At 46.3% G+C, this 20,097-nt stretch overlaps 1 protein-coding gene across 1 annotated transcript in view; it reads right to left on the bottom strand.

Moving 5' to 3' along the window:
- MTMR9 (myotubularin related protein 9) overlaps window positions 1–8,533 on the bottom strand; it is a 52,544-nt gene extending 44,011 nt beyond the window's left edge. Inside the window, exons 1-3 of the mRNA XM_008579866.1 lie at window positions 8,352–8,533; window positions 8,190–8,252; window positions 7,778–7,880 (exon numbers count right to left, since the gene is read on the bottom strand). Of these exons, the coding sequence (XP_008578088.1) occupies window positions 7,778–7,880; window positions 8,190–8,252; window positions 8,352–8,533 (348 nt within the window). The remainder of the gene's footprint in view (window positions 1–7,777; window positions 7,881–8,189; window positions 8,253–8,351) is intronic.
- Window positions 8,534–20,097: the final 11,564 nt, after the last annotated feature.

Genomic DNA, 20,097 nt, shown 5'->3' with positions numbered 1-20,097 from the left:
GATCACTTGCCTCTTGCAGCTAGAGTCTCCTCTGGTGCCTAAGGCTTTCTAATTTTCACTGGTGCAGATATCAGAGCAGCACATGTGCTCCATGGGGAATATCCCAGGGACATTCCAGGCACCCAGAGTCCCCTTACCTCCTGGCTTTTACCAAATTAGGCTCTTGGGTCATAGAGATGAACGATGCACCCAGGGGTAAAGCAAACAACACTTTATTAAAAGAGGGGATAGACTTATGCATAAGGGGGTAGCTACAGGAAAGCTAGCCCCCAGAGGAGAGCTGTTAAGGTCTTTTACGGGGAAAGGAGTTACGGGGTACAGGCCACCATCACTGAAGGTGGTCAGTTCTGCTCTTCCCGGCTGTGTCATGGATGCATGCTTAACTAGGGCTTTGGTCCTTGTGCCTGCTCAGTAGGCCCAAGAAGGCAGATCCCCAGAGGGTCACTGGTCACCTTGAAGCTTTGTGCACATGTGGGCATTCCTAAAGAGGTCTTAAGGTTAATCTGTAATTTAATTTTTACAATTACAGTACACAAGCCTTGGGGAGGAGTTTTGCAACTCAGTGAATATCCCTTCCCCTCTTACCTGTTTATTTTATCAGGGTGGGCCATGGGGTAATCATGTGCCCTGGGGGGGCGGGTCTCATGACCAATTGTGGAAAAGTGACAAAGTGCCCTCTGCAGGGAAAATGGAGTCAGTTTGGTTCACAGGCCTAGCCTTACTCTGTTTCAATATTATTTCACAATCTTCAGACTGGCAAAAGTTAGAAAAACAATAACACAAAGGTTGGTAAGAATGTGGCGCATTCTCTCCTGCTCCAGGTGGGAGGGCAAACCAGAATCGTCACTTTGGAAAGGAACCTGGCATCCATTTGTGAAGTGAGATATGTTCTTACTCCATGGCTCAGTCCCGTCTCCTGGGCACAATCACAACAGACCTCTTGCACAAGACTATACTGGAGCACAAATGAGTGTGTTTATCACAGTTGTTTGTGCCAGCAGGGAGTTGGAGGTTATCTAAAAAGTACAATAAATAAAATGTTTTAGATACTTTGGAATTCTCTGGGGCAGTTAGAAGCAGTAAAATGGACGTACATACAGCAATATGAAGAGATTCTGAAAAAGAGTATTAAGCGAAAATATAAAGAAACAGAAGATCTACAGCACAATCCCAATCAGGTAAATTAAACTCACATGCATGTGCGCACACACCCACACACAACAGTGCTATCAATTTTATAGCAACATTTAACATGGCTGCCTACAGGAACTGCGGATGATGTGGGAAACGGGAGTGAAAAGTAGGAATAAAGTAAAGAGGCACAGTGGGGTCCACTTTATCCTAGTCCCAATTGGCAGGGCCAACCTATTCCACTGATACAGTAATTGATAAAAGTGGTTCTCCCCACTGTTGTTGGCACGAAGAAGAAATATACCACCTAGACTTAAATCAGAGAAACAAAGCATAGCCAGGAGTCCTCCAGGGTGCGCCTATACAGAACAGTAGGAGAGGGCTCAAAAAATCAGAGAAAGGTAAGAGACTTTTAGTGGCTTCCGGACTTCCAGCCACTGCACGGCGTGGGAATGAATCCCCATCACTCTCATGAATCCCCCATCAGGGGGGCCCTGCTCAAGCAAAATCTTCATGGTGTAGGACTGGCCTTCCCCCCTCTGTTAGTCACCCATCAGGGCAAGCCATTGCCTGCCAGAGGGAGCATGCATCTCACAGGTTGAGAGGAGTTTAAGCTGTAGATGTTTGGCAGTCACTTTAAAGAGGAAGAAAAGAGAGAGAAAAAGTAGAGTAAAAGAGAATAAAATGTTGTCTTGTCAGAATTTAGGCCAGGGGCTCCAGGAGAGACTTACCAGCAGCAGAGACAAGGGAGCAAAAAAGTCCCAGTGATCACTTGCCTCTTGCAGCTAGAGTCTCCTCTGGTGCCTAAGGCTTTCTAATTTTCACTGGTGCAGATATCAGAGCAGCACATGTGCTCCATGGGGAATATCCCAGGGACATTCCAGGCACCCAGAGTCCCCTTACCTCCTGGCTTTTACTCTACTTTTTCTCTCTCTTTTCTTCCTCTTTAAAGTGACTGCCAAACATCTACAGCTTAAACTCCTCTCAACCTCTGAGATGCATGCTCCCTCTGGCAGGCAATGGCTTGCCCTGATNCTTGGCTGTTGTTGCTTTTTTATAGTTGTAAATTGGTTGATTTGTGGGAGGGAGTGACACTGGGGACCATCTATTCCACCATCTTGACCAGAAGCCTAGTTTCTTACAAAGTTAAACATACACCTACATCTGATCCAGCCATTCCACTAGTGGGTAAATACCCATGAGAAAATAAACCATATGCTTATACAAAGACTTGTGCAAGAATATTCACAACAGCTTTATTTAATAGCCCCAAACTAGAAACAACCCAAATTCCGAGCAAGTGAATAAATAAATTGTGGAATACTACACAATGTAATACTCCTCAGCAATAAAAGGAACAAACTATTAATATACACAACAACAAGATCAATCTCAAAATAATTATGCTGAGTGAAATCAAGAGAAAAAAAGAGTACTGCATGATCTATGATTGTGATACAAATTTCTGGAAAATGCAGATTAATCTGTGGCTGCCTGGGAAAGGAGGAAGAAAGGGATTACAAAAGGCACCAGGAAACTTTTGGGGGTAATAAGTTCATTATCTTGATATGATGATGGTTTCAGGGGCATGTATATACGTCAAAATATATCATATTTTACACTTCTAATGTGTATAGTTTACTATATGTCAACTGTACATCAATAAAGCTGTTTTAAAAGTCACACTCTTATTCTGCTTGAGCCGGATATAAAATACATCAAATTCTCCGTAAAAAGAAAAGAATAGTATGTAAAAGATGGAGACATACATAGTTATCTGCTTGTAAATTTCCAAATCATCTATTTTAGAGATGAACGATGCACCCAGGGGTAAAGCAAACAACACTTTATTAAAAGAGGGGATAGACTTATGCATAAGGGGGTAGCTACAGGAAAGCTAGCCCCCAGAGGAGAGCTGTTAAGGTCTTTTACGGGGAAAGGAGTTACGGGGTACAGGCCACCATCACTGAAGGTGGTCAGTTCTGCTCTTCCCGGCTGTGTCATGGATGCATGCTTAACTAGGGCTTTGGTCCTTGTGCCTGCTCAGTAGGCCCAAGAAGGCAGATCCCCAGAGGGTCACTGGTCACCTTGAAGCTTTGTGCACATGTGGGCATTCCTAAAGAGGTCTTAAGGTTAATCTGTAATTTAATTTTTACAATTACAGTACACAAGCCTTGGGGAGGAGTTTTGCAACTCAGTGAATATCCCTTCCCCTCTTACCTGTTTATTTTATCAGGGTGGGCCATGGGGTAATCATGTGCCCTGGGGGGGCGGGTCTCATGACCAATTGTGGAAAAGTGACAAAGTGCCCTCTGCAGGGAAAATGGAGTCAGTTTGGTTCACAGGCCTAGCCTTACTCTGTTTCAATATTATTTCACAATCTTCAGACTGGCAAAAGTTAGAAAAACAATAACACAAAGGTTGGTAAGAATGTGGCGCATTCTCTCCTGCTCCAGGTGGGAGGGCAAACCAGAATCGTCACTTTGGAAAGGAACCTGGCATCCATTTGTGAAGTGAGATATGTTCTTACTCCATGGCTCAGTCCCGTCTCCTGGGCACAATCACAACAGACCTCTTGCACAAGACTATACTGGAGCACAAATGAGTGTGTTTATCACAGTTGTTTGTGCCAGCAGGGAGTTGGAGGTTATCTAAAAAGTACAATAAATAAAATGTTTTAGATACTTTGGAATTCTCTGGGGCAGTTAGAAGCAGTAAAATGGACGTACATACAGCAATATGAAGAGATTCTGAAAAAGAGTATTAAGCGAAAATATAAAGAAACAGAAGATCTACAGCACAATCCCAATCAGGTAAATTAAACTCACATGCATGTGCGCACACACCCACACACAACAGTGCTATCAATTTTATAGCAACATTTAACATGGCTGCCTACAGGAACTGCGGATGATGTGGGAAACGGGAGTGAAAAGTAGGAATAAAGTAAAGAGGCACAGTGGGGTCCACTTTATCCTAGTCCCAATTGGCAGGGCCAACCTATTCCACTGATACAGTAATTGATAAAAGTGGTTCTCCCCACTGTTGTTGGCACGAAGAAGAAATATACCACCTAGACTTAAATCAGAGAAACAAAGCATAGCCAGGAGTCCTCCAGGGTGCGCCTATACAGAACAGTAGGAGAGGGCTCAAAAAATCAGAGAAAGGTAAGAGACTTTTAGTGGCTTCCGGACTTCCAGCCACTGCACGGCGTGGGAATGAATCCCCATCACTCTCATGAATCCCCCATCAGGGGGGCCCTGCTCAAGCAAGATCTTCATGGTGTAGGACTGGCCTTCCCCCCTCTGTTAGTCACCCATCAGGGCAAGCCATTGCCTGCCAGAGGGAGCATGCATCTCAGAGGTTGAGAGGAGTTTAAGCTGTAGATGTTTGGCAGTCACTTTAAAGAGGAAGAAAAGAGAGAGAAAAAGGAGAGTAAAAGAGAATAAAATGTTGTCTTGTCAGAATTTAGGCCAGGGGCTCCAGGAGAGACTTACCAGCAGCAGAGACAAGGGAGCAAAAAAGTCCCAGTGATCACTTGCCTCTTGCAGCTAGAGTCTCCTCTGGTGCCTAAGGCTTTCTAATTTTCACTGGTGCAGATATCAGAGCAGCACATGTGCTCCATGGGGAATATCCCAGGGACATTCCAGGCACCCAGAGTCCCCTTACCTCCTGGCTTTTACCAAATTAGGCTCTTGGGTCACAGAGATGAACGATGCACCCAGGGGTAAAGCAAACAACACTTTATTAAAAGAGGGGATAGACTTATGCATAAGGGGGTAGCTACAGGAAAGCTAGCCCCCAGAGGAGAGCTGTTAAGGTCTTTTACGGGGAAAGGAGTTACGGGGTACAGGCCACCATCACTGAAGGTGGTCATTATTAAAAGAGGGGATAGACTTATGCATAAGGGGGTAGCTACAGGAAAGCTAGCCCCCAGAAGAGAGCTGTTAAGGTCTTTTACGGGGAAAGGAGTTACGGGGTACAGGCCACCATCACTGAAGGTGGTCAGTTCTGCTCTTCCCGGCTGTGTCATGGATGCATGCTTAACTAGGGCTTTGGTCCTTGTGCCTGCTCAGTAGGCCCAAGAAGGCAGATCCCCAGAGGGTCACTGGTCACCTTGAAGCTTTGTGCACATGTGGGCATTCCTAAAGAGGTCTTAAGGTTAATCTGTAATTTAATTTTTACAATTACAGTACACAAGCCTTGGGGAGGAGTTTTGCAACTCAGTGAATATCCCTTCCCCTCTTACCTGTTTATTTTATCAGGGTGGGCCATGGGGTAATCATGTGCCCTGGGGGGGCGGGTCTCATGACCAATTGTGGAAAAGTGACAAAGTGCCCTCTGCAGGGAAAATGGAGTCAGTTTGGTTCACAGGCCTAGCCTTACTCTGTTTCAATATTATTTCACAATCTTCAGACTGGCAAAAGTTAGAAAAACAATAACACAAAGGTTGGTAAGAATGTGGCGCATTCTCTCCTGCTCCAGGTGGGAGGGCAAACCAGAATCGTCACTTTGGAAAGGAACCTGGCATCCATTTGTGAAGTGAGATATGTTCTTACTCCATGGCTCAGTCCCGTCTCCTGGGCACAATCACAACAGACCTCTTGCACAAGACTATACTGGAGCACAAATGAGTGTGTTTATCACAGTTGTTTGTGCCAGCAGGGAGTTGGAGGTTATCTAAAAAGTACAATAAATAAAATGTTTTAGATACTTTGGAATTCTCTGGGGCAGTTAGAAGCAGTAAAATGGACGTACATACAGCAATATGAAGAGATTCTGAAAAAGAGTATTAAGCGAAAATATAAAGAAACAGAAGATCTACAGCACAATCCCAATCAGGTAAATTAAACTCACATGCATGTGCGCACACACCCACACACAACAGTGCTATCAATTTTATAGCAACATTTAACATGGCTGCCTACAGGAACTGCGGATGATGTGGGAAACGGGAGTGAAAAGTAGGAATAAAGTAAAAACAATGAATCAGTCACGCAAATGACGAAGTCATCAACTAAGTAGATGAACTCAATTTTCTGTATCCGAGATCCATGAAAGAAAAACAGGGATTATTGTACAACTTGTGTACAACTCTGCGTGCTGAAAGTATCAGATAAAATGACATCAGCAATAAAAGAATTCTACAGACTTGCAAAGCATTATTCCAAGATGTTACTATTCCATGTGAGAGGGGTTATCATTCTCTTATGAGACAGAAATGAGGGTCAGACAGGTTAAGTGCTTGTCTGAGGGCACCTATCTAATAAGAGACAGAACTGAAGAGGTCATCCTTAATGATCTTCTCTTTCTCTCTCATCCCATTTGTAATTCACCAGCAAGGCATGGCAGCTCAACCTTAAAATCCATCCCAAATCTGACTACTTGTGGCCACACTGCTGCTTCCACTCCAAGTCACCATCATCTTTTATCTGAACAACACAAGGGTCCTACCTGGGCCTGCTGCTTCTGCTCCTGCTGCTCTACTATCCATCTTCTGCCAGCCACCAGAATCATCTTCTAAATAGTCTACCAGCTGCTACTTCTCTGCTTTCAACTCTCCAAGGGCTCCCCTGAAAAGCATTACAATGGCCTACAAGGCCCTCCATGCACCGGCCTCTGCGCATCCCTCCAACCACAGTCCCTAACCCCCACCCTCAGCTCAGTGCCCTCCAGCTACGCTGGCCTCTCTGGTCAGGTCAAGCACCGCCCATCTCAGGGTCTCTGCACCTGCTCCTCCCTATGGCTGCAAACCCCTTCCCTCAGATATTCATTACTAACTTCCTCCCTTCATTCACATCTCTATTCAAATAACTCTTGCCTTCTCTAAAATCTTTTCTAAAGATACTTCCTCCTGGCATCCTTTATCCTTCATTTTCCTCCCTGCCATTTATCACCTTACACTGTAATATATTTACCTGTTGATTTATTTGACTGTCCATCTCCCCCACTAGTACCAAAGCTCCCCCTCTGTCCCAGTCACCACTGCATCTGCACGTGGAAGACAAATGGAAGTAAACATTTCTCAAAAACAAAAATCAAACAAACTCTGATCTGATCACCGAGCTCATGCTCTTTCCAGTATACCATGCTGCTTCCCAGAAAAAGGATAAATGTGTGGAAAGCTTGTCATTTCCCCCCAACAGATTAAAAGGTCTATGTCATACATACTTCCTTATGCCTACCAGGCCAACACCTAGCAAATGCTAAGTAAATAGGAGGAAATGAATGAGTAAAAAGTAACCATAAAAAGAGGTAAAGAAAGAAAAGACTTGATGGTCACGGAGAGACTACTAATTTGCATTCTACCATTCAGTGGACAACCCTTCTTTCACTTCTCACGTGACTTTCTGCCTAAACCACAGTTACGAGTTCTGAAGGAGATAAAAAGGAATCGAATGTGAGTTCTGGCTTCAAAGGGCTATCATATGTGTGACTATCGACATACATTTGAATATACACTTATGAAGGGGGTATAATTCAAGAGCTGTGGGATTTCAAGGGGAGGGAATTACTACCAGCTGTGAGATCAGCAGAAGCCCCCGTGAAGGAGCCAGCAGTTGTACTGGTCACACTGAGCACTGACAGACAAGGAACAGTCAGATGAGAGCCTGTGCACTTCTAGAAGACGAGAACGGTGCCTCACCCGTCTCAGTGTTCTCAGCACTTCACAAAACGTCTGGGACATAAAGGCACTTAAGCAGAAGCCCCCGTGAAGGAGCCAGCAGTTGTACTGGTCACACTGAGCACTGACAGACAAGAACAGTCAGATGAGAGCCTGTGCACTTCTAGAAGACGAAAACGGTTCCTCACCCGTCTCAGTGTTCTCAGCACCTCACAAAACGTCTGGGACATAAAGGCACTTGATAAAGTTTAACAAGCTCGGGAGCAGTGAGCCTGTCTACACGAAGGAAGAGAGTCAGTAAGCTGCGGAGACGAGACGCTGCCAGGTGGACAGGGGCACGAGCAGTGAGGGTCGGTCAGTAGGAAGGTCCACAGAGAGAGAGGGCGGGACAGAGAGAGGCAGCAGGACATCGAGACCGCGACAGCTGCCACACCGGACCAGCGGCCGAGGGGTCCCGGGAGAGCCCTGCTTGAGAATGCGGCCAGGGTCTCGGCGTCTGGGGGACTCGGGGCGAGCGCAGGCCGGGGCGGTCCACACTCGCGCGCACGACCTCCCACTTCCCGACCCCGGCCGTCCACACTCGCGCACGACTCACCGCCTGTCGATGGCATCCACGTTGGCGTGCAGCAGCCACAGCTCCTCCGCGCCGCCCCGCCGCGAGGACAGGATCAGGTGGTGGCCCGTGAGGCACAGTGTGCCCTCGACGGCCGCGTGCGAGGGCCGGTGCAGCGCCACGCCGTCCACGCGCGGTGTTGGGATCAGCTCGGCGAACTCCATGCCGCGTCGCTCCCTCACCCAGGCCCCGGGCTCCGCTGGCGGGCTGAGGGGACGAGGGCGAGGCCTCCGCAGGGTAGCGTCCAAGCCCAGCCGCCGGAGACTACGGGCGGAAGAGACGAAGCGCGGAACCCGGAAGACGGGGAGTCTGCGCCGGAAGTGCGTCACTGCCTCGGTCCGCGGGAAACGCCTCCGGAAGCACAGCCGGACCGGGGGACAAGTGTTCCGACCCCGCAAGCCCCTGGCCCTGCCTCTGCCGAGCGGCCGCCTCCCCAGGGCTCTTCCTGCCCTCGTCACAGGAGCGGGCGAGCCGCGCCGACCCGATAAGCCGCGGGTGGACGGGAAGGTGTGACTCTGAGCTAGAGGGGAGCCCGCGGGTCCCCGCGTGAGCAGGGGACGCGGTCCGGCCCCTCCCCGCGGCGGGCTCGGTGACCCCTGCGGCGGGCCAGTTCCAGCCTACACCCGGGGATCCGCCGCAGCCCCGCGGGTGCCGCCAGGGGGCGCTCGAGCACTCGGTCCCGGCCGGTGCGGCTTCAGTCACACACAGGCGCGCACACCCACATGTGCACACGCTGTCACGCACGCGCACACCACACACACATTATCACCGCGCTCACACGCACACTCTGTCACTGCGTTCAGGAGCACACACACGCTGTCACATGCGCGCACACACATGCCGTCACCGCACAGACACGCTGTCACACACGCACACACATGCTGTCACCGCACTCACCTCTGAGGTCCCGGCCGCGTCGCACCCTCGAGCACTGAAAGGCCGGAGTCTCAGCGTGTCCAAAGATGGATCCTGTCCCTGCTTTCGTCCCTGTCCTTCCTAAAATAGTCCCTTTCAAAACACTTTGTGAGATGTAACCCCAGAGATTCCAGGTTAGCTTGTTCGTATGCAAAAGAAAAACAAGAACCAACAGAAAAGGGAAGTGATTTATAAAGCCATTTTTTCTTAAACTGGAATTTTTGTCTATGTGTGGTTCAGTGTAACAATTACTGGTTGTGGAAGGGAGAATGCACTTCCAGAGTGAGGAATCAGGGACAGCGTTACGGAGATGTCATTTGAAAGGAGACTCTTTAAAAATGGGGAAGGTTTAATGACATCTACTAGAGGTACGAAAAATTCTCCAGTAATTCCATGAACTTTTTCTTCTGGTTTTACTGAAACCAGCCTAATAGAGTTAAGAATCTAATACTTTATAAAGTCATAAACTCTTCTTGCCCACTAGAGAAAACTGTCAATATATCGTTATAATGAAACACCAGAAACTGTTAAAAAAAAATTACATTTACTGTGAGTTGGCGCTCAAAGCATGGAAACCCTTTGAGATCTGAGGAAAACAAAAATTCAGTAGTAANCACAGCTCCTCCGCGCCGCCCCGCCGCGAGGACAGGATCAGGTGGTGGCCCGTGAGGCACAGTGTGCCCTCGACGGCCGCGTGCGAGGGCCGGTGCAGCGCCACGCCGTCCACGCGCGGTGTTGGGATCAGCTCGGCGAACTCCATGCCGCGTCGCTCCCTCACCCAGGCCCCGGGCTCCGCTGGCGGGCTGAGGGGACGAGGGCGAGGCCTCCGCAGGGTAGCGTCCAAGCCCAGCCGCCGGAGACTACGGGCGGAAGAGACGAAGCGCGGAACCCGGAAGACGGGGAGTCTGCGCCGGAAGTGCGTCACTGCCTCGGTCCGCGGGAAACGCCTCCGGAAGTACAGCCGGACCGGGGGACAAGTGTTCCGACCCCGCAAGCCCCTGGCCCTGCGTCTGCCGAGCGGCCGCCTCCCCAGGGCTCTTCCTGCCCTCGTCACAGGAGCGGGCGAGCCGCGCCGACCCGATAAGCCGCGGGTGGACGGGAAGGTGTGACTCTGAGCTAGAGGGGAGCCCGCGGGTCCCCGCGTGAGCAGGGGACGCGGTCCGGCCCCTCCCCGCGGCGGGCTCGGTGACCCCTGCGGCGGGCCAGTTCCAGCCTACACCCGGGGATCCGCCGCAGCCCCGCGGGTGCCGCCAGGGGGCGCTCGAGCACTCGGTCCCGGCCGGTGCGGCTTCAGTCACACACAGGCGCGCACACCCACATGTGCACACGCTGTCACGCACGCGCACACCACACACACATTATCACCGCGCTCACACGCACACTCTGTCACTGCGTTCAGGAGCACACACACGCTGTCACATGCGCGCACACACATGCCGTCACCGCACAGACACGCTGACACACACGCACACACGCACACACATGCTGTCACCGCACTCACCTCTGAGGTCCCGGCCGCGTCGCACCCTCGAGCACTGAGAGGCCGGAGTCTCAGCGTGTCCAAAGATGGATCCTGTCCCTGCTTTCGTCCCTGTCCTTCCTAAAATAGTCCCTTTCAAAACACTTTGTGAGATGTAACCCCAGAGATTCCAGGTTAGCTTGTTCGTATGCAAAAGAAAAACAGGAACCAACAGAAAAGGGAAGTGATTTATAAAGCCATTTTTTCTTAAACTGGAATTTTTGTCTTTGTGTGGTTCAGTGTAACAATTACTGGTTGTGGAAGGGAGAATGCACTTCCAGAGTGAGGAATCAGGGACAGCGTTACGGAGGTGTCATTTGAAAGGAGACACTTTAAAAATGGGGAAGGTTTAATGACATCTACTAGAGGTACGAAAAATTTTCCAGTAATTCCATGAACTTTTTCTTCTGGTTTTACTGAAACCAGCCTAATAGAGTTAAGAATCTAATACTTTATAAAGTCATAAACTCTTCTTGCCCACTAGAGAAAACTGTCAATATATTGTTATAACGAAACACCAGAAACTGTTATAAAATTACATCTACTGTCAGTTGGCGCTCAAAGCATGGAAACCCTTTGAGATCTGAGGAAAACAAAAATTCAGTAGTAAAGAATAGACCGTGGGAGTGGGGGAACGCTGCATGGAAAGCACGATGTGTTACTTTACCGCAGGAACAGTAGATGGCAGTGGCATTCAACGGATGGGTTTCCGTTGTACGTTTTACGATAATTCCGTGAAGCTGTAGTCAAATGCATTCTTGTCCAAACTGCCTGAAATAAGAGTCTCAGAGCTTATGATCATCCAAAGATGATGGCATTTATAATGAATGTAAAACACTTACTCAACACCTGACAGATGTCGTTATCATCATCATTGTATGAGATGACAAATGGCACTGATGTATTGTCATCTAGATGTTATTCTACCAGATAGTCAACTGGCTTTTATTGAGCACCTTCTCATTCATCAACACTGTGGGGAATGGAAATGACAGAGCTGACACGGCCCTTGCCCTCGGGGAGGAACCGCTCATTTGGGAGGACTAACTCCAGAGACTGAACCAAACAAGAGTGAGTGCTCAGTTTTGACGTACAGGTTAACCTTCCTGATTTTGTGTTTCTCCACTAGGCCTTGAGTACTTAGTAGAATGTGAGGCAGTTTGAAGGAAGTTTGAAGAAAGAAGGTTGACAATTTCCAAAACTACCAGAAGTGTTCAAGATGGAGAAGAGAGACACTGCCTGTGTGTGCCGCTGAGGAACAGCGATCCTCCACGTGTTCAGTTGTGTTGTGTCCACTGTAGCAGCTGAAACAACCTGACATCCTCATGCCAAGTCTTGCTTGTGTCCTCCCTTCCCTCTATCCCGCAAGAAAACCAGTCACCAAATCGTTGATTCCATCTTCCAGTATTTCTTGGATCTCTCCACCTCTCTCTATGCCCAAGGCCACTATCTTACTTCGGGCCGTCAACTCCCAGCGGGGTTTCCCTTCAACCCATTTTTCCACTTGGCAGCTAAAGCCCTCTTGGGTCTTCCAAATCTTTTTTTTTTTTTTCCTTTTCTCAGTTTAAAAGGCCCTTTGTGATTTGGTCTCTTGGGCAGTGATCACATATCAGATCTCATCTCTCCTACTTTCTTCCTCTCCCGTACTTTCCAGCCCCCACACCCTTGCAATCTTCATGCCCCCATCGTTGAATGGCTTGCAGTTTCCTTCCGAGAGTTCTCACCCGGCTAGAGCCTTGCTAAGTGGAAGTGTGGAACAGGGACCAGCCTCGCCAGCATCCCTGGGAACTTTGTTGGAAATGTTCTGCACTGAACCTACTGAATCAAAAATCTGCATTTTAACAAGGATCCTAGATCTTTGTATGCACATTAAAGTTGAGAAAGCAGTATTTAGAGAATCTGTGTGTTTTTTCTGCTGGGTATATGCTCATCTCGCTCACAATACCTTGTCCCTTGAACTGCTAATTCCTATCATTCTTCAGAGCTTGTCTCAGTTGTCACTGCCTTGGGGAAGCCTTCCCTGATTTTCCCCATGACTTGAGGCTCCACAGCACCATGTAACAATGTCTCACACTGATTGAGTGTTCATTCTGTGTTCCAGACACTGTGTTAAATGCTTTACACATATTGTCTCCTGTAGTCCTTCCACAGTGCTCTCAGGTTGGGGTTATGGGCTGAATTATGTCCGCTTCAAATTCATGTGTTGATGTCCTAACCCCCAGAACCTCAGAATGTGACTGTATTTGGAAATAGAGTCTTTAAAGAGGTAATTAAATGAAATTAAATAGTTTGGGTAGGCCCTAATCCAATATAACTTGTATCCCTTACATGAAGAGGAAGTTAGGACACAGACACATACAGGGGTAAGGCCACTGAAGGACAGAGAGAAGATGACCTTCTACCAGCTAAAGAGAGAAGCCTCAGGAGATACCAACCCTGCTCACACCTTGATCTCAGACTTCCAGCATCTAAAATTGTGAGAAAATTAATTTCTGTTGTTTAAACCACCCAGTCCATAATACATTGTTATGGCAGCCCTAGCAAACTAATACAGTTGGTTATTACTCTCCTTTTACCAATGAGGAAACTGAGGCACGGAGAACTTAATAACTTTTCCAAGATCAGATGGCAATAAGTGGTCCAGATTGAGACCCCATCAGTCAAATGCAGACTCCATGATCTTCACCACCAGTCTACCCATATGCCACCCCATATGACCCGAGCTCACCTTGGTTACTCCTCTAATATTACCACTTAATAAGCTGTATGGAGAGAGACTCTTCACGTGCCTGTGATGTTCTGCTGGACAGCAAGATCTTTGAGAGCAAGGGCCATTTCTTGATTGCAGCCGATTGCCACCCCATATGACCCGAGCTCACCTTGGTTACTCCTCTAATATTACCACTTAATAAGCTGTATGGAGAGAGACTCTTCACGTGTCTGTGATGTTCTGCTGGACAGCAAGATCTTTGAGAGCAAGGGCCATTTCTTGATTGCAGCCGGCCCAGCACCTAGCTTACCGCCTGTCTATAGCAGCCACTCCATGCATATTTGTTGAATAGAAAGCCTGTATCTACATAACATATTCCATCCCGCCTCTCCTCCCCACCCCAATCTGAGTAGCTTTAGGTGTCATCAGATATTTACAGCAATGTTTTGACTAGAGTCGGGGAAAGGTAGTATAACATTATTCCCACCTTGCTCATGAGGAAATTAAAGCAGATGAATAACTTCTCAGTGACAGTTACAGTTTACAAAATGTTTTTAAATATACTTTCAAGGGACTCTCTCAACCACCTGGTGAAGCACATAGGAAAGGTGTTGTTCACAGTTCAGAGAGGAAGAACAGAGCCTCCAAAGGACAGCAAAGTCCTTCTAATGATGAAAGCGAGCAGTGAGGCCAGAAGGCCATCGGCAACATGTCCGAGGCAGGGCCAGGCCCTTACTATCACAGTCGTTTAAGTTAAATTAGATTTAGTTTGTACTGCTCTTGTCTGTTAAGATTCCGAACTGGGGACATTGGGAGAAGATAGCCTTTTCAAAAAATATTTATTTATTTATTAAGATGGCCTTTTTAAACTAATCAAATGAAGGCTAAGGCTTCATTGCATGTGGCAACCAAACGAAAGTTCTGGGGACAGTCGTATGATTGGTGGGTCCATGTTCAGACATGACCTCTGACAACACATTCTCTGTGTCTGATTCCTGCGTCTCAATCACTGAGCCGCTTCATTTACGAGACCAACCAGAAAAACAGAAGTCTAGCACGTTAGAAGAGAGTGTAGGGGCCAAAAGAAACTTCAACCCCGAAGGTTCATTAATAACAATCACTGACAAATTTAGATCAATATGAAGAAAAGGCATAACAGATTGTATTATTTAGCATGCTAGGAGAAAGCAAAGCATGGGAGAGTCACAAGAGAGTAACATCCCAAATTCCAATGGGAATAACAAAGCTTCTACACCAGTGTTCGTGAGAGAGAGAAGGTGGTGGAGGCAGAAGCCCCAGAAAAAAGGCCTGAGACCAGGTTTCTCTCAAGTTCTGGGGGGAGATGTAGTCACAGGTGAAAGAAGGAAGCCAGAAGATAAAATTACATAGAGACATCTAGCATGCAGGTGAAAATACTTCAGGTAGTCTCACAAAAACGATAGTAGCCCAAGGAGCGGCACCCAGAAGAAGCCTGGCTGTTTGTATTTACAGGTGTAAATTTCTTTCCACAAAGAAACAGACTTCTAGTTAATCTTTTTTTTTCCAGTCTCTCTGAATTAGCTATCTTGAAATATGTTGAGAATTATATTTTGGGGCCAAAATATTTTGCTTTGCCAGAGTGGCAAATGTCCACCATTACCCCGAGGGGAGACAGTAGGAAATGAAGAAAGACACGATTTATTTTACGGGATCAGGAGAACCTTGCAGGCTGCTGACCTGCAAGGCATTCTAGTTTATTTTTTGGTTCCTTTTTATAAGCCAGTGAAAATAACAAATCATACTGATTAAATCAATTATATCTGGTACCAAGCTATTTATAGAACATTTTCAGCTGCCACGATGCTTGAAGATTCATGGCTAACTACTTATCAACAAAATAAGAACATAAGTTTCTCATTTAGGAAGCTTCCAGGGTCCTGGTTTCAATCAAAGGTCAGACCTCAAAGGGAGGGAAAAGGGGAAAGTAGGCAAAAAGGATGCCAGCCTTGCTGGCTTCCCTAGAATAGCAAGGACTTTGTCAGCTTGCTTATTCAGTACCCCACAGGCAAAGGGGAAGGAAGAAGGACTGCTGGTATTACTACATAAAAAACCACCCCAAACTTAGTTAGTTGCTTCAAACAATACCCATCAGCTGGTGGATAGAGCTGGAAAAGCAGGGGGTGGAGGCTGAAGCAGCTGGAGACTGGCCAGTCTCTCTCTCTCTCTCTCTCTCTCTCTGCAGTTGGGCTGCATTCATGGTAGATGAAGGTGTCAAAAGCAAGTATTCCCTAGAGCAAAGTGGGAGCCGCATCTTCTTTCATGACCTAAACCTAGATGTCACGTGATGTCACTCCCACCACACTGTATTGACCTGCACAGTCACAAAAGCCCACGCTATTTTGAGATGACATAGACCCCATCTCTCAATAGGAGCAATGTTGAACAATTTGCACAACAGGGGCCCTGTTGAAAGTGGAAAACATGCATGTGTGAATTTAATTTCCCCTACACACACTGGCAGCCAAGAAGAATAGTAAAGAGAATATTTGGAAAGTCACACACCTTTTTGGCAAAGCGCTTCTCTGCTCATAGCCATAATGAAATGAACTAAAGAGTATGCAATTACATATAATTAAAATAAAGAGACACATCTAAAATAAAGGCCTAATTAAGAAGTAGGAAAATTAGGTAGGAATGTCAACAATGCTAATTAATGCAGTGATTACTGTTGGGGTTTATTTTATTGTCATTGAACCTAAATCAGGATCGGTATCCAAAAAAGCAGTGAGGCAACCTCAGTATTCTCTCAACTCTGAGTCATACCTCCTTAGCCTCACATTTCTTCTCCCCCCCCCCATTTAAGTGAAGCTTTATAGATGTATTAGTCTATTTCTGTTGCTTATAACATAATCCATGGAACTATTTTATAAAGAAAAGGAAATTTGCAGCTTATAGTTTCAGAGGCTGGGAAGTCCAAAGTCCAGGGAACACAGCTGGGGAATCATCTCTGGAGGTGGCTTTACAGCAATGCAGGGGTCTCACATGACAGACAAATGGCAGAGCAGAGAGAGAGCTCCTCACACACTCTCCTTTGTAAAGCCCTCAGAACCACACCCGTGACCACCATTATTAATCCATTCATTACCACACGGTCCTATGTTGGGGGCCTGAAGCCCCACACCCCTTCTTGTGAGACCGCTCCTACGTGACAATCTGCTCAGATGGCCGTGCTTTACATGATAACTGCCTCGAAACCTGCTTATGCCAGAAACTGATTGCTCCTGGCTATGCAAGTTAATTTGCAAGTGACCTTTTATCCTTCTCCAGAAACTGTTTAACCATAAACATTCTGGGCGGCAACCTTTACTTTGAATGGCCTGTCTTTGTCTCTCCTCAAGATATTATCATATCTTTACATTCCAGACCCTTTGCAGCATGCCTAGAGTCCATTAATAAAAATCTTTTAAAGACTCCATTAATGCAATATAACACTTCCATATTTCCATCAGTGTTTAGTACTTTTTAGATTTCTTTAAGAAATATGTCTATCTTTAAGATGATGAACATATTTTCTATATTATTGTGTAGAAGCTTTAACGTTTGTATGTATATTTAGACCTAAAATCCACAATCTAATCACCTCTTCAAGGCCCCACTTTCAATTAGCATAATAGGATTTCCCACCCTCAACAGTCACGATTGAGATTAAGCTTCTAATATATGGACTTTGGGGATATAATTCAATCAATCCACAGCAAAATGTAAATAGGACATAAAAAACTAAAACAAAAAGGCAGGAGAACCAGCCCAGTCTAAAAGAGGCTGAAAGCCAACAACCAAATGCAAGGCATGGAACGTGATAAAATCCCCATCATGGAGAAAGTGCCACAAAAAGCATCTGGGGGGAGTATGAACATGGGCTGTATTCTAGATGGTACTATTGAGCTATTGTTAATTTTCTTAGATGAGATAATCATAAGATTATGTGGTTATGTAGGAAAATGTCCTTTTTCTGCAGAGATGCATGCTGAAATATTTAAAGATGAACTGTCAAAATGTCTGCAGCTTCCTTCCAGTTGTTTACCAAAAAAATACACATTATGTATTTGTATGTGTGTATACAGGTATTATGTATGCGTATGTGTCAACATACACACGTACAGAGAGAGAGAGAGAAAATAAAAGTGTAGCAAATTATGACAATTGGTTAATCTGCATAAAGGGTTTATAAACATTTATTGTACATTCTTTCAACTTTTCTGTAGTCTAACTTTTTTTTCAAAATTAAGATTTTTAAAATAGAAACAAAAAAGACCTATCAAATTTCATGCTGTCATATTATAGGCATTAAAGCAAGTTGTGGTATTTGACAGCCAAACACCCAATATGAACATGAAGTTGTGGCTAAGTTCAGCACATGGTCTGGTGTGGCCTGGGTTGATGATTCAATTTTAATGTAGCCCCACACAGAAAGCATAATCGCCTACACTTTGGATTTCTAAAGATTACCAAAAGCCTCGGCAATGGTAAACTACTGCTGTGAACTTTCTTGTTTTATTCTAAGAGGTTACTTGTAGGAGTTCAAATATGAGTTGTTCAATCATACATTCACAACTTAAAGCCTGTGCAGTGTCATCTTGTCATCAACCAGAACTCTTCTATACCTGAAGTGTTCGAATCCTGAAATTCCACCTTCTCACTGCAGTGTCCTTTTTTTGGCTTTCACTCACACTGAATCTGCCCTGCTCAGGTAGACATCCAGTCTGCACGCACTCTGTGTGACGTCCCTTCCTTCCTGGCCAGGCCCCATCCACTGGTCTGTCATTTCCATGACACGCTTCTGTGCTCCTGGAACTCCTTCACCTGCGTGAAGCTAAGAGCTGGGTTTCATTTGTCCTTGTCTTCCCAGAGTTGAGTGTGGAGCTGGGACATATTAAGTATTTGATGAAAATATCTCAGTGAAATTGAATTTTCTGACCTAACCCTCTCATTTTACAAATGAGGAAGCCGATGCTCAGAGATGTGAAACCACGTAGCTGAGATCACACGCCAATCAGTGGCAGATCAGGGACTAAAATCCCTTTTTTAAAAAACTTCCAGATTCTAGGAGAGTAGAACTTTCTACTCTCTGCAGGTCTGATAATGGAGTCTATGAAATAAAGTGACAGGAGGCAGAGTGACAGGAGAAAAGCCATCGTAATTATGTGCATATGCACGAGAGTCCCACACAAAATGAGGCATCCTGAGCTGCAGAAAGGATCAGGGGCTTCGGGTCCGGAGTTGGGGTGGCGCACAGTGAACCAAGGCTGTCTTTGAGGCAGATAAAAATTCTCTCAGGCAATAAAATTGTCTCAGAAGAGTCCATCAGAATAGGTGATAGTCTGTGACAAAGTCTGCCTGAGCCTGGGTCTCCTGTCCCATAAGCTAATCTTCCCTGGTCAGTGAAATTCCCCGGGAGGAGACTCATGATAATTGAGTTCCTTTTTGAAGGATCTATATTTAGGCAGATAAAGGAACTTCAGAGAAAGCCTCTCCTTGCACTTGAGGGAAATAAGAGGAGTGAGAGACATCTGGATTACCCAGAATAATCCCCATTGCATGATCCTTAACTTCATCACATCTGCAAAATCTCCTTCACCATAGAAGAAAATATTCTCAGGTCCTGGGGATTGGGACCTGGATAACTTTGGGGCCATTATATAGCCTACAATGTATAGTCTTATTTAACCCTCAACATAGTACCACAAGGTGGTTTGTATTATCCCCATTACAGAGGAGGGAACTAAGACTCAAAGAGGTCAAAATGACTTGTCTCAGACCACAAGCTAGTGGAGGAGGAGTTAGGACTGAACCCAAGACCACCTGGTTCTAAAGCCCGTGATCATTCCACGGCATGAGATGGCACTCTCCTGCCTGTCAGAGGCACCCCACCAGTCACAGCCTGTCAGAGCTTTAGGTGTCTGGGGTGGTCACTGAAACGTCCCCACATAACACCTTTCTCTCTCCCTTTCCCAGCTAGAGGCCAGACATCTTCAGTGACTGCACTTGAGTGCGTTACTTGAAAACAACATGTAGACGGAGATGAGTCAGTCCTTGCCACATTCGTGGAGCACCCTGAGGAGAGGTGAGACGGTTCCCAAGCAGCCCTCCAGGCCCGTTTCTGAGATGACAGCAGCTACTTAAGGTTACAGCCTCACTGGGGCTGCACAGTTTAAGTAAAAAGATTGTTTGGGAGAAACATCTAGGCTTGGGCCTTGAAGACAGCCTGGAAAAGCCTTCTTGTTCGATGGCATCTCCACAGCTGCTGTTATCCCAGGTGCTTGGCCCAGCACAGGGCGGGGGAACTATTGTAATAGTGACTGGGAAAGCAATCAGGAGAACGTGGTCATTGGAATGCTGTGAGGTAGGGCGAGGGAAACCCCCTGATAGCGTTCTGTGAATATCAGCAAGGTGGAGATAAAGGCACATGGGAACTCCTCAGCAGAGAGGCAGAAAATCAGAAAAGGATATCTAGGCTTTGCTGCAAGAAAAAAGTAAAAATAGAATATTGGATCTTCTATTACATCGACATAATTATAATATGTGGGCTGTGATAAAATACAGTG

This window comes from Galeopterus variegatus, unplaced genomic scaffold (assembly GCF_000696425.1).
Source record: "Galeopterus variegatus unplaced genomic scaffold, G_variegatus-3.0.2 Scaffold1969, whole genome shotgun sequence".
Lineage (NCBI taxonomy): Eukaryota > Metazoa > Chordata > Mammalia > Dermoptera > Cynocephalidae > Galeopterus > Galeopterus variegatus.
This window is presented reverse-complemented; position numbering and strand designations above follow the sequence as displayed.